General features: G+C 41.9%; 1 protein-coding gene across 1 annotated transcript in view; it reads right to left on the minus strand.

Annotated features, from left to right (window-relative positions):
* LOC310996890 (uncharacterized protein) overlaps window positions 1–14,577 on the minus strand; it is a 227,766-nt gene that overhangs the window by 108,184 nt on the left and 105,005 nt on the right. Inside the window, exons 5-6 of the mRNA XM_083986399.1 lie at window positions 7,924–8,037; window positions 6,328–6,551 (exon numbers count right to left, since the gene is read on the minus strand). Coding sequence (XP_083842525.1) covers window positions 6,328–6,551; window positions 7,924–8,037 — 338 coding nt within the window. The remainder of the gene's footprint in view (window positions 1–6,327; window positions 6,552–7,923; window positions 8,038–14,577) is intronic.

A 14,577-nucleotide genomic window follows, 5' to 3' on the forward strand; every position in this document is an offset into this window, starting at 1 on the left:
ACCAATACATCATCCAAATATGGGACACATACCTCGTCTCTGAGGTCTCTCAGGCATCCCTCCATGTAGCGTTGGAAGCAGGCAGGGGCGTTGGTCAGCCCGAATGGGATCCTCACCCATTCATAAAGTCCCCATGGTGTTATGAACGCGGTGCAGGGTCTGCTTTTCTCACTCATGAAGCCCTGATGGTATGCTTTTCCCTGGTCCAGCACCGTGAACCAGGAGTTGCCACCAAGGTTGTCAAGAATCTCTTGAATCCTCGGGATGGGATGACGATCAGGCAGTGTTTTCCCATTCAGTAGCCTGTAGTCTATACACAGCCGCAGACTCCCATCTTTCTTCCTGACACATACTACAGGCGAGGAGTATGAGGAGCAGGACTTCTGGATCCAGCCTTGGTTGAGTAAGTCCTGTATGTGTGTTTTTACTTCCTGATAGAGATGTTTAGGGATTGTATTGTATGTTCTTTGGACAGGCACATTGTCTTTTAGCTGTATCTCCATTTCCAAATCTTTAATGCACCCTGTATCCCAGTCATCCTTTGCGAAAACATCACATTCTTCCCTGAGCATTTGTTTTACCTGCTGTTGCTGGTCTTCTGACAGATGACTCAGGTCCACAGGCGGATCCCAGGGCTCACCTCGTGATTCTCCACTCAACTGCTGCGCAGGCGGAGCAGCACTGCTGTCTGGAGCTTGTGGTGTCTGTTCCTCAGCCGACTTTGTGTGCAATGGGTAGATGGCAACAACACTGTGCAACAGGCCAAGTGTGGTGCGACTGCAAAGCACATTATCATTATCAGTTATATTTTCCACAGTCACTTCAATTTTACCATTATCTTCTGAAGGAAGCTTAATCAGTTGTTCTCTAATGGCTAGGCCGGATGGCCATGGTGCCTCAAGGTTTGGCTCTAGCACTACGTGTGATGCACTCACCACACTCTTGTTTAGCCGACCACACTGTACAACCATCACTTTGTTCCTTGGGATAGTCACTGGTTGTCTGCCTACTCTGGCTAAGTGGGGCTGGTTTTCAGGCTTTTGCTTCTTCAAAACAGATAAAACAGCTCTTGCAGTTCTGTGGCCTACCTCCAGGGCTGTGCACAGTCTCTTAACCATCTGACCCGATGAAATACAGTCTCCACTTGTGTCATTGGTCAGGGCCAGTTCCTCGATTACATTAAAGCCGATAATCGGGCGTTCAATGTCACTGTTGGCCACTAGGATGGGTACCAGGACAGGTTTGTCGCTCATTCCAGCTACAGCATCTTTGGATAAGGTGACTTCAATTTCCATCCATCCCTTATATGGAATATCAGTTCCATTCGCAGCCGAAAGCTCCAATGATCCATCTTCAAGCAGCTCAGTCACTGGTCTCACTTCAACGTCTGGTAGGTACTTTGTTTTCCAGTTGGTTCCCACAATTGATACCTGTGAACCGGTGTCCCACAGTATTGTGGTGTCAACTCCTCCTAAAGAAGCTCGAACTAGACATCTTTTTCCAACCAGCTTCGCCGTTTGCAGCTGCTTACCAGTGAGAGGTGCTCTTAGACTGAAAAGTTCTGCTTTGTCTGAGTTTTCAGCTGGGCATTGCAGGATTTCAATTTTGCTTGTGCTGGCTGTGATGTTTTTCATTCGGCATCCTGATGCCCAGTGTTCTGTGCTGCCGCACTTGTAACAGTGATCACATTTTCTGTCAGGGTTGGACTGTTGACATTTCCGACATTGTCTGCTGTTAACAGTCCTAGGCCGTGCGCTGTATTTTCCACTTGGCTCTTCACTGACTCTCCTTTGTTGAACATGAGACTGAGGGACTTGTTGAAGACTTGCGATGTGTGTGGTGAGGTTCTGAATAGCTTCACATATGGCTTTGTTACCTTGATCAACCTTCTCCATGAGTGTATCACGTTTGTTTGTTTCACCACTTTTATTCTTTGGTTTTGGCACATGTTCAGTTTGTTCATTTTCTTCACCAATTGCCGCCACTCTGATCATTTTTGCTTTTGATGTGGTTGACAGCTTGTTCTTTCTTTCCATTTCCAGGCTGTATGCAGCTGTCATTTTCTCCAGAAGGACTTCATCTGTAACTTTGGGATTTTGTAAGTATGGTTTTATGTCCGTTCGAATAGTGTCATCATGAAGACCAGTCAGTACTGTTTGAAGGAACTGATTTTGAATTAGTTCTGCACTGTACTTCAAACCAGACTTGACTCTATCTGAAGCGAGGACAATTTGTTGTCTCAGGTCCATGGCTCGCATCAAAAACTGTATTGGCGTCTCTTTGGGCTCCTGAACTGCACGTGTGAGGGAATGATACAGCTCTGTAGCATCTTTTTCAATGTAATGAGTCCGTAGAATTTGTCTGAGGGCTTGCAGTGTCAGATCTATTCTACTCTCCAAATAACTCTTCAGTTTTGTTCCTGGAGCTATTGCTTGAATAACAGCCTCGACAACTTCTCCCTCCTCATATCCTTTCTTTAGTGCCCTTTGAATCTGTCTCTCCAAACTTGAGTAGGTTAATTTGTCCTTTTGATTTGGTTCTCCAATTTGTCCAGTTATTTTTAACTCTCTCCTGTACAGTGGATGGACAAAAGACACATTTTGACTAGCTACAGCAGCTGTTGCATTCAGGTTTGAACCACTTTCCCTTTGTCCTTCTGTATTATTAGATGCTGTTTCATTTTTGTCCACATGGTGGTGCTCTTGTACTGCATTTTGAGGCAGGAGTTCGTCGCTATCCTCAAATTTCTCTTTTAATTCGTCAAGTTTGTCATTTAATCCCAACAAAACAGACATTCCTTCATCCTCCAGTGAGATAATATCTTCTCCTTCTACATACTGAAGAATAAGCCTTCTCAACTTGCGAGGTAAGTCTTTATCACGTTCCTCCACTGTAAGACCAAGTGCTGCACACACATCATTCAAATCCGGTGCTTTCAGTGTCAGTAACTTTTCTTCTATCTCTGCCACAATACGTTCCCACTCTGGCGACATCTGTTGCAGCTCCGACATGATAGAAAACGTTTACCTTCACTGTATGTGGCTTTAGATGTCTGCAGGCTTGGTTAGCAGCTAGCATTAGCTCTTACAATGTCCGTGTTGGTTGCTCGTCATTCGTCTTGCTTCGCGCTGAAGAAAAACCTCCGACCGGGCGGAAACACCAAGTTTATGTTGCACCCTCAAGCAGACATGACTCCATCTCACGTTTGGCAACTTTATTTGTCCCGGTTACATTCGTTTTTTTTACGAGGCTTACACCAACGCAGGGAGGCATCATGTAAACAAAAGCAACTCTGCTGTGTGCCCGCTGATGACATCACATCACCTCTGACCTCAGTCCGAAAAATATAAAATATAAACAAAATGAAAATACAGTTTAAATAGCTTCTGTTTACTTTTTCAGTTCTTTAGCTCACTGGCATCTGAATTATAAAAATGTAAAATATAAAAATGTAAATTAAATAATAAATGTTATATCTGGGTCTCAACACTTGCCAGTCACCCAAAGGGACATCCTGACCTGTCAACTGTCACATCTGCACATGTGCGAGTTTAAGTGTGTGTGTGGTGAAGATGGCTCAATACATGCGATTGTTTACTTGCACTTTAGGACTTTAGGACCCGAGTGACGACAAGCGTTGGCGAAGGCCCTATTGTAATTGCTCTGTTTATTCTTCTTCTTCATTAGGATACTCTCCCTAAAATCGCATTTTTGTAGGCTTTCTCATTCCCCAAAACGCATCAAATTTGGCATGCACATCAGGCCTCGCGAAAAATGTGATATTTTAAAGTCGTTGGGAATGGGCGTGGCCAAATGGCTAAATGGCGCCCCCTAGAAAATTTCAAAACATCAGCCCCGTCCTTGTGTTTCACCTAGAGGCATGAAATTTGACGGGCTTATAGAACATGCCAACACACACAAAAAATCCTCTTAACGGCATGAGTTGTGTCCCAATTCAACGGCTGCAGCCTTCGGAGGCGACATTTGAAGGCCACTTACGTCACAGTGTCGCGACTAGGCCTGTCCCAATTCAATTTAATTCGAAGGCTCCTCCAAATGCGGCCGATGAATGCAGCCTTCCTTTGCCTGTTCTAGGAGGACGCACCGCACCTATCCTTCGTGGCCTCCCGTATCCCAAGATTCTTTACGCGTTGTTGTTGTTATTAGCAACGTAGCATGCTATCGAACGTCAGCGGCTCTCCGCTGTTCCCCCCACTCCGCGGCTTGGAGGAGTGGTCGGCCGCTGAGCCAGCCAGACTTAAACCACATTCAGACGCAATCAGGAATAGAAAGACCGTCTCATTTACCGACGGTTGACTCAGCCGTCCAAGGAGCCTCTGAAGCCGTTGCCTCTGGAGACCACGTAGGCTGGGTCCTCTGAAGCTGCTGAATTGAGACACAGCTATGGTGAAATCACAACAGGAAGTCGGCCATTTTGTCTGTAGGTCAAAGGGCGTGGCTTCAAGGGCCTAACTAATTTTGGTGACTTTTTGTTTGCTCGCCATTTCACTTCGAACAGCTCTAACACCCAAATACTTTATCTGATCAACTTCAAACTTGCTGGACATGATGACGGCTCCGCCCTGAACGTCCCCATATATTAACTTCCTACGTCACTCATAGCGCCCCCCAGTGGTAACAGGAAGTGGCCAGGTTTTCCTTAAACGTGTACTGATGGCACATAGTTGACAACATCAACTTCATTCCACTTCTAATGCTGCGTTCACATGGAGTCCGGTAAACGGTTAACGCGGGACAGAACGGTAAAAACAAACAAACTGTCGGATGGCACGGCACGACGGCAAGACGCATCACCATGTTGGCAATGTCAACACACTCGTACTCACACGTCACGTTCGGTTGAGTTTACTGTCGCGGCAGACGGCAAAAGTTAAAATATTTGAACGGGTGACGGCATTGCCGTTGTCGGCGACGGTATTTTTTGCCGGTCTCCCCCAAGTTTTATCGTCGTTCTCTCGTCCACTAACATGGAACACTATCCATGTGAATGCAGCATAAAACATGCAGACTAAGGTGGTGAAGCTACATCATGAACGCTGTGAAGCTACGAGCAATGACGTCCGTGTGGCGACGCGGCGACTATCGTCCCTCGCCATGAAATTACGTTTACGACCTCTTACATGTGATATGGGCGACGCTCATGGGCGCGGCCAAATCCCTCTATAGCGCCCCCTTGAAATCTTCAGAAACCTCTCCCCATAGGGTTTTTTTTTTTTTGGAGTTGGAACATGAAAATTGGTACACATGTGTAAGTTGTCAAGGTGCACATAGGTCTCATGCACCTGTGGTATATTGATGTGTTGATGAAAAGAAGGGATCACCGCGACACGCCTCCCTTGTATTCAAAAAAGTATTGGTCTACACCAAACAGGAAGTCGGCTATTTTGATTTTACTCGCCATTTTGGCGTGATTTCCACACGTTGTATTTTAACAAACTTGTCCTAGGGATTTTGTCCAATCGACTTCAAATTGATTATAGATCATTGAGAGGCCATGCTGATTTAAAGTTATTAAAAGCTTTTCTCTACGTCAAGGGGCGTGGCCGCTATTGCGCCGCCATGTTTAATCAAGCGCCATGTACAAGCAGTTCTCTCTCCTACATACTTCATCCAAACTGCTTCAAACTTTCTGTACATGATCAGAGCCCCTCCCTCAACATCTCCATATGCTCATAAGCAATCTCACTCATGTCGCCCCCTTGTGGAGACAGGAAATGCCGTGCTTTACATCAACATTGTCCGATTTGCTCCAAACTTCACATGTGTGAAGGCACCGGCCCATGTTTTGTTGCGCTCCTACCGCCCCCTGGTGGATGAACCATCAACTTGCCATAACTCCTTCATTTCGATTTGCTCTAAGGTCCGCCCCTGAGCTCATCTGCCCACATCTGGTTACTGCCCCCCTGGTGGATGAATGAAACATTGCGTTTTTCGCTCCTGCCAGGTCTTCGCTTCTCGCCACAGCCCCGGGATGCCTCAGGTCCGCGGTGGCATGGGGTCATGAGGGCCCGTTAATCGCCACTTGCGGCTTTAATTTTTCCATTGTATACTTTTATATGCCTATTGTGAAGCACAGTCTGCCTTGTACATGAAATGTGCTTTATAAATAAAGTTTGAACTGAATTGAATTGAATTGAAGACAGAGAGTCTGCCAATCTGATCTGATTATTTTCATCAGCTAAATTGCAGACAACAAAGAGAAAGTTTGAATGTTGCTGTGTGATGGAACAATGACTCTCTGACATCAGCTCCTGGTTTTAGAAATGACCACATCAGCAGACAGATGTTCAGTCTCTCTTTGTCCACAGCTGCTCTGATTGGCTGTCTGCAGCTCACCTCTGGTTCTGGGTCTTTGTCCACACTGGGGACAGGAGGGGGGTCCTGAAGAACCAGACTGGTCCCAGTCTGAGGTGAAGCACTTTCTGCAGAACCAGTGTCCACAGCTGGTGGAGACTGGATCCTTCAGGACGTCCCGACAGAGACCACAGCTGGACAGCTGCTGGTCCACAGAGACACCACTCCTCTTCCTCCTGTCAAGACATTTCTGTGTCACTAACATGTCACAGTTTTTACTTGGATTTTATTTTAGAAATAAGTCTTGCTTTTCTTTTAGGGTGAAACAGAAACTGGTGGAGTCAACCTTTCTTCTCATTATTGATTACGGTGATGTGTTATATATGAATGCATCCATTCAACGCCTCCACATGCTGGATAGTGTGTATCATGGTGCTCTGAGGTTTATTACAAACTGTGGAGCTCTAACTCATCGTTGTGTCTTGTACAGTAAAGTAAATTGGCCATCTTTATATGTGCGCCGGCTCGGCCATTGGTATGTGCTGATTTACAAGGCCATTCTTGAGATGATTCCATCTTATTTATCATCCCTTCTAATCTTGATTAACAGGGCTGACAGTCTCTACTGTCTGTACAGTCTCCGCTCTCAGGACTTTTGTCATTTTACTGTTCCTAAGGTGAGAACAGAAATGGGGAAGAAAGCTTTTAGATTTTCTGCTCCGAGTACATGGAACAGTTTGCAGTCAGAGCTCAAACTCCAAAGTCTGGTATCTCTGAATGTATTCAAGTCCACGATAAATTCCATCACATCCAGGCTTCAGGAGTGAAAATGTTTCACTTGAGTGCAAATGTTTGACTAATCCTGTAAATTCTTTTAACTAATTTTGAAAATTCAATTGTTTTTTTTTGTTTTTTTTGTTTGTTTGTTTGTTTTGTGTCTTTGATTAATGTGACTATGTGTTTAAACTATGTGCCGTCATTCTTGGCCTGGTCTCTCTTGCAAAAGAGATCTTAAATAAAGGTTATAATAATAATAATAAAACAACAGTCACTGCTCCACATCTGTGCTCTGATTGGTTGACCACCTTAAGGGGGGGATCAGTAAGCAGAAGGAAAACAAGAAAAGAGCGGAGAGAGGGCTGTACTATGTGTGCTTGCTCTGTCCTCGTAGTGGAATGATTTTTTTTATTGTCCCTAATAAGAGACAATAAAAGTCTAAAGTCTAAAGATAACAGATTCATATGATACTGAAATAGAAGGAACTCTGGGTCACGTATGCATCGATCCTGTCAGTCATATTGATCGGTGCATATTCTCATTTGCCCAGGTCATAGTATTTCAAAGGAGGTTAAATCAAAAGCAACTGGACAAATAACTAAGTCCAGTTGCTTTCGATTTAACCTCCTTTGAAATGTCAGTCATATTGTTCCAGACCGCCTCTGTTACCTTGTTCATGGCAGCAGTTTATCTTTTTCTTATTGTAAGTTCCTTATATACATCATAAATCTCCATAAGGAGTGCTTCCTGGTTTCTCAATTTCAATTCTCTCCGTTTCCTTCACATGAATCTAATGACTGAATCATCTTCAGCTCAGAAACTGTCTCTTACTGTGACTCTGAGGGTCCAGGTTCATGTCCGAGGTCTGGAGGATCATCTCTAGACCAGTGACTCTTCACAGACAAACAGATGGATCCTGGAGACTCAGCTCTGTGATCCTGATCTCTGCAAAAATCAAATCAAATTTTCAAATCAAAAAATAAATTTTGTGGATGTTAATTGAATCTGTAAGTCATCACTGTCTCTAAATACTATCCCCTGAATTACATTGTTGTTGTTGTTGCAGTAACATTATCGTGCTTGCTGACTTCATTTGTGATTAGCAACTAAAACATGTAGCCTGTTTGTTGCAGTGTAAATAGCACTTGACTCAGACATGGTCTAATATACGTATTTACATTTTCAATAATAACTATAGTATTTCAATATTTGTATGTTCTACCATGTAAAAATAAGCTCATTGGCTCCTACTGAAGACGTGAATCTGTGGAAACTGTTATTTCCTGTTCTGGTTCCAGTCACGTTGACTGCAGCAGCTGCAGAGACAGTTTGGACGTTCACAGGTTTGTAGCAGCTCTCTTACTGTGACTCTGAGGGTCCAGGTTCACGACCGAGGTCTGGAGGATCTTCTTTGGACCAGTGACTCTTCACAGACGGAGAGATGGATCCTGGAGACTCAGCTCTGTGATCCTCTCTGCAAAAACAACAAACTTTCTTTTTCAAATCAAAAACAAAATTGAGTAATGGACATGATTTGTTCATTTTGTGGATAATTGAATCCGTAAGTCATCACTGTCTCTAAATACTATCCCCTGAATTACATTGTTGTTGTTGTTGCAGTAACATTATTGTGCTTGCTGACTTCATTTGTGATTAGCAACTAAAACATATAGCCTGTTTGTTGCAGTGTAAATAGCACTTGACTCAAACATGGTCTAATATATTTACATTTTTAATAATAACTATAGTATGTCATCATTTCAATATTTGTATGTTCTACCATGTAAAAATAAGCTCATTGGCTCCTACTGAAGACGTGAATCTGTGTAAACTGGTATTTCCTGTTCTAGTCACGTTGACTGCAGCAGCTCAACACACTGAACTCTGACCCAGAGACAGTTGGGACGTTTGTAGCAGCTCTCTTACTGTGACTCTGAGGGTCCAGGTTCACGACCGAGGTCTGGAGGATATTCTCTGGACCAGTGACTCTTCACAGACGGACAGATGGATCCTGGAGACGCTACTTCATCTTCCTCTTCCTCCACATTAACACTCATATTCAGGATTTCTGTCTCTGATAAAAACACACACGCACACATCTATTAAAACAAGTCAAGTTGACTGCAGCAGCTCCTATTTACACCCCTCCCCCCCTGTCTTCTCAAAAAGAAAAAAAAAACTTCACTTGGCCACTTTTCATGTGTATTATTGAATCTCACTTCCTGTTTTTTCCTCCTTTTCTCTCAGTGTCTCTGCGTCGACTAAAGCTCACTGTGACTATTATTCCCTCCACAGTCCACAGGGACAAACTGACTCACACACTCACACTTCAACAATGTGACTATTAAGAAATAATAATAATAATAATAATAATAATAATAATAATAATAATAATAATAATAATAATAATAATAATAATAATAATAAAATAAAAAGTTGTGTTAACACTCACCTGCCTCCAACTTCAGTTTCACTTTCTGCTTTAAAATGGCGCCTGGACTCGCTGAATACCTGCAGAGACGTCCAGTATTGTATCTGGACTTTGACACCTGTGCTGCTCCAATAGTGGTTTGACTCGCCCTCCGCTCTTGGTACTTAATAAGTTACAGTGAAGGGAAAGTGATAAAACTGCCCTCGTTCACTGAAAACCCAGACATCACTTCCGTGTCCAATGGCAGGATATTCAGTATAGAAACAACAGGCAGAGCCGGGTCAAAAACACCGCGGGAGCTTTCATTTATGAATAAATAAACATATATATTCATATGAATATATATATATATATATATTTTTACTGTAAAAAGAAAGAGAGAGAGAGAAGATTAACGTAACGTGGGACGAAAGTGAAGCGATTTTCTCTGAGCACATACAAGTCTGATGTCTAACTTTGTCAGCATGTAGGCTACATCTTGTATGACCTAACAGAACTGCAAAACATCTTGAGGTTATGTCTTACTTTGACCGAGTTACGTTCAAGAACCAGCTGTTTTCGGACGGGGTACTGTGTCCTGTTGTAATTCTCTCTGACCGATTAGAGATAGTGTTGCCTCTTTCTCACTGAACTCCATGCTGTCGCTCCTCTCTCCTCCTCTGTCTCACTGAGGGGCGGGGCTGCCTCGCGCCGTGCGCTGTGTCTGTGAGAGCGCGTGTACGAGCGCGCGCCGCTGCATCATAGGTTTATAACTCATAGACTGTATAACTCCATGTGCTGCAGACGTGAATGTGGAGCGACTAAAACCTTGGTGAGTTATAAAGCCATCAACATGACTTCCCAGTGGTGCCTGCTAACAACTTAGCCTACCACTTATTCCACATGCTTAAATATGAGTCATATTTCAGTGCTTGTTTGACTAACACAAGCTATTTAGAGCACAGTAAAATTAAAGTAACACTGTGAAGCTGCTGCAGTCATCTTGTTAAGAACAGGCTAATGACAGCTGTCTGTGTTTATCTTGTCACAAATCACAAAAACTTCTAATTGAGACAAACTAGTCCCAAGCAAGCCCCTGTCTGACATGAGGCTACCTGACTGTAGTGAATCACAGCAGCAACAGGAGGAATCACTCATTCAATTTAGTTGTCGTGAAATTTGTAATTTGTTCCCAGATTAAATTTATTCTGATTTTGCTGTTAAACTTTGCTGTTCTTACTGTAGAAACATGTAGCCTAGTGTAGATTAGCAGTGAATAAACTCATGTTGGCAATAATTTGTTGACACAAAAGAAATGGCAATTAAGAGATACAGACAGCTTTTACGGAGTGGATAAACTTCAAATAATCTATTCATTCTCCATCATCCTCCTCATCAGACCCTGTAACCCATAGAAACAATCCTGATTGAAATGCCTTATTACTGTAAACTACACATTAACAACTGACGAATATGAAACATCAGACAAAAAGTCTCTTTCGACATAACGTTTTTTTGTGACTACATTATAAGTTAGGCTATTATATTTTTTTGTGTGACTATATGATAAGTTAGGCTATTATATTTTTTTGTGTGACTATATGATAAGTTAGGCTATTTTATATTTCCACATGTAAATTGTTTGCTCTGACATGTTGCCACTGCTAAAATAGTCTATTTACTGGCCCCATTCGTTCATTCTCTTAGTACAAAAACAGAAATCCTGTGCATTTACACGTAGCACTTGTACAAAAACAAACAAAAATCTTGTGCATTTAGCACTTGTATACACTCTAAAAAGTAATACTGCATATTACTTAATATAATTAGTGAAACATTTTTACACTCAAAGATATTGAGTAGATTTGAAAGCTCTCAAATCGGTTAAATCAAAACATGAATCATGAGTAAATCTAAGTAATATTTTCAAGTACGTCTGAATGAATTGACTTGGCTCAAACACCAAATAAATTAAGTAAATGTAACTGAAATGCTGTGTTAACCATATGGAAAATCCGAGTAGAAAACACTAAAGAAACTGAGCAAATATAATTGAAAACATTTATAGGAGATAATTGCAAATTTGCTAAAACTTACTAAAACAAATGTGTTGTACTGACTGATTTTTTAAATTTTAATTTTAATTTGAGGATATTCAGTAGCTACTATAAACGAATATGACCAAGAGCTCACAAAAAAGGAAAACTTTATTTTAAAACAAATTTCCCCACAGAAAATTACATTTTTTTTCAAACACCTGCACTTACTAGCAGCAACATTATTCATATTGCAAGTAATAATCAAAAGTGCATTTTAACAGTGATTTTTTCCCCCAAATTCTTCAAAATTCTCCACAAGAACTGGACTTGTATCACCACAACAGAGGGGTTCTTCCCCCATCTCAATCATCACCAACTAACATTTACCTCAACATGTCCTTCTGTCTTACCACTCAAGTTATGTGGACACAATCTACAGCAGCACATTTGAAGCTGTTACATGAAAGGAAATTCGGTATACCCAAGATCAAACAAATACTTCTTGCCAAATAGGCATGAAAAAAGATACATATTAAAAGATGAATATTAATGCTAGGTGTAATTAAACACATTGAAGAGTAGTAGCTATGCCTATAACAATCTGTAACATAAGGGCAAACATCATCTCCAGCACATGTGGCTTCATGTTTAGATGTGACAATACAATGGTCAACTCTTCATCACATGCATTTCCCACATTTCCAGATACTCCAAACTGAAAATGTAAACCTTTACAAGTACAATATTTAAGTTATTTCTGGTGAAACAGCCTCAAAACTAAGTAAAAATATGAAGCCTTGTGACTCAGGAATGATAAACCAAAACACAATGTGAATGTGCAATCAAAAAGAAATCGGACTGTGCAGAGACAGACAACACCTGGGAAAGGGTTTCCAAAATAAAGCCACAGATCATCCAAGTTTCTGTCCACAAGGATCTCACTAATTACTGAGGGTACAGTCTGTTTTTGCCTTACACGCATGGTTCAAGTGGGGTTGAGTCTCATCTGTGCTCACCCAGCAGACAACTATATCATCACATTGTTTTTCAGTCTTTGCACCTTTGTTGACAGGTTCCCAGCATCCACTTCAACAAGCATCTTTTGAAATACTTCACGAGTGTACTTTAGAGTTTTGGGGTATTTAAGATCCAAGGCATAAGTTAGCCCAAGCAAGTAGCAGCAGGCTCTGCTGAGATCCCCAAGGTGGTTGAGTACGATGGAACCCTCAATGACGATCCCTACGTCCCTGATTTGTCCATTTGCACTTCGCACAAGGTACAGAGCCATCGTCTCTGCTCCCAGCTCTTCTTCCACATCGACAGCTGAATCATCAGAAGTCTGTAGACATTGTAAAGGAAAGTGGTTAGAGCAGGCAGAATGTCACCAGAATAAAATTAATGACCAAACTACATAAAATCAGCTATACAAACATCATGTTCTAAGTTGTCTATTATTTTAACTAGCATATATAACAACTTTTGTTGCAAACAGTTGTTAAATCATTAAAATTTCTATGAACATTCATCCTATATCTGGAGTGGTCATTGGAACCTTTAAGTCATATTTGCCATGTGATATATTTTTGATATATAGCTCAGAATACTGTACAGTCACACTGAAACGGAGTAAAAATGAACAGTAAAACATTATAGTAGGCAGATGGGTAGAGGAGCAAGAATGGGCGTGTATGTTATGAAAAAGAAATAGATGGTTAGAGCAGATTGAGAAACACTGTGGTGGAAAAGAACAGAGAGTGGTGACAACAAAGGTGGGGGGGAAATTATCTCAACAGAGGAGTAAACTAAAATACCTGCAGTAGAATATTCATCTCTGCACGATGTCTCTCCAGCAGCACCTTTCTTGGCTTGGAAGATGGCAAGCAGTTTCGGGGTGTAGTGGTCCAACTTGAACATGAATTTGGCCTCAAGATTTACAGTGGTAATTTGATGGAACTCAGTGTTGACCTGAAAAAAAAACAACAGAAAAAGACAAATGTGACATGTTATTGTACAGTATTAGGTGAGTTAAAAGCCTTAACTGTATTTGTTTTTGTACATATGGACCATATTGTTGTAAAGGTGATGAAGGAACAAGGACAGTTCAAATGAATACAAGGCAGATAATGTCCACAACCAAAATGTCCATGTTTCAGTCGATAGTGTTTAAGAAGTCCCCCCTTCGATGATGCCACAAATGTTCAGAGCTTGCACTGCCATTCCATACACTATTACCTTACTGTGGGTTTATATGGGGCACCAGCAGCTCACAGGGCAAAGACCATGCAACAAGGTGGTGGTGGTGATCTGGGTTCAAGTGTGGCCTGCTGCTGTTCGTCCTCCCTCTATCTTTCTCCTTGATCTGGCACTTCTGTGGCACCCACGCTGATTCTGTAACATAAGGAAAAAGAAAAAAATGTGACCACAATAAAAATCTCTGTTACCTGCTACAGCAAGTTAATATATATAGTCAATATTCCCACAAAATATATAACATAACTTAGAATAAATATACAGTGTGCTTTGCTACTATTAAATCCAAACAACAACCTCTCCACTCTTCCTCAACGGTTGTTTTCCATGCTGAAAAGCAGATTTTGAAATGTGTTAAACTCATGATATATTTTTTCCATAACCACCAAACTATATTATTTACACGGTAGAAACATTTTTTCCCTTCCATTTTATGCCTTTTAAGCATATGAAATTAGACAGAGGAAAGGAGACGAGAGCGGGAGGCCTCCACATCACATGTCCACTCAGTGTGCACAGTTGGGAGAATTCATACATTGGACCACATTTCGGATAGTTTGCGGCTAAAAACTCACAACAAAACCCCGTCCACACCGCTTCGACCGAGACCACCTCGCCCAGGTGAACCAGGCCGACGGTTAGAGCAGCTCAAAACACAGCCAAACCTGCGGATATCTGAAGCAGACCGACATTCACCTCCAGCCGAACTCGGGGAAAAAAATGCAGCGGGTGCAACAGTGCATTCTGAGTTTGTACACCCGCTATTTTCGGTGCTGGTTGAAACGG

The sequence above is a fragment of the Trachurus trachurus genome, assembly GCF_905171665.1.
Source record: "Trachurus trachurus genome assembly, chromosome: 14".
Classification (NCBI taxonomy): Eukaryota; Metazoa; Chordata; class Actinopteri; order Carangiformes; family Carangidae; genus Trachurus; species Trachurus trachurus.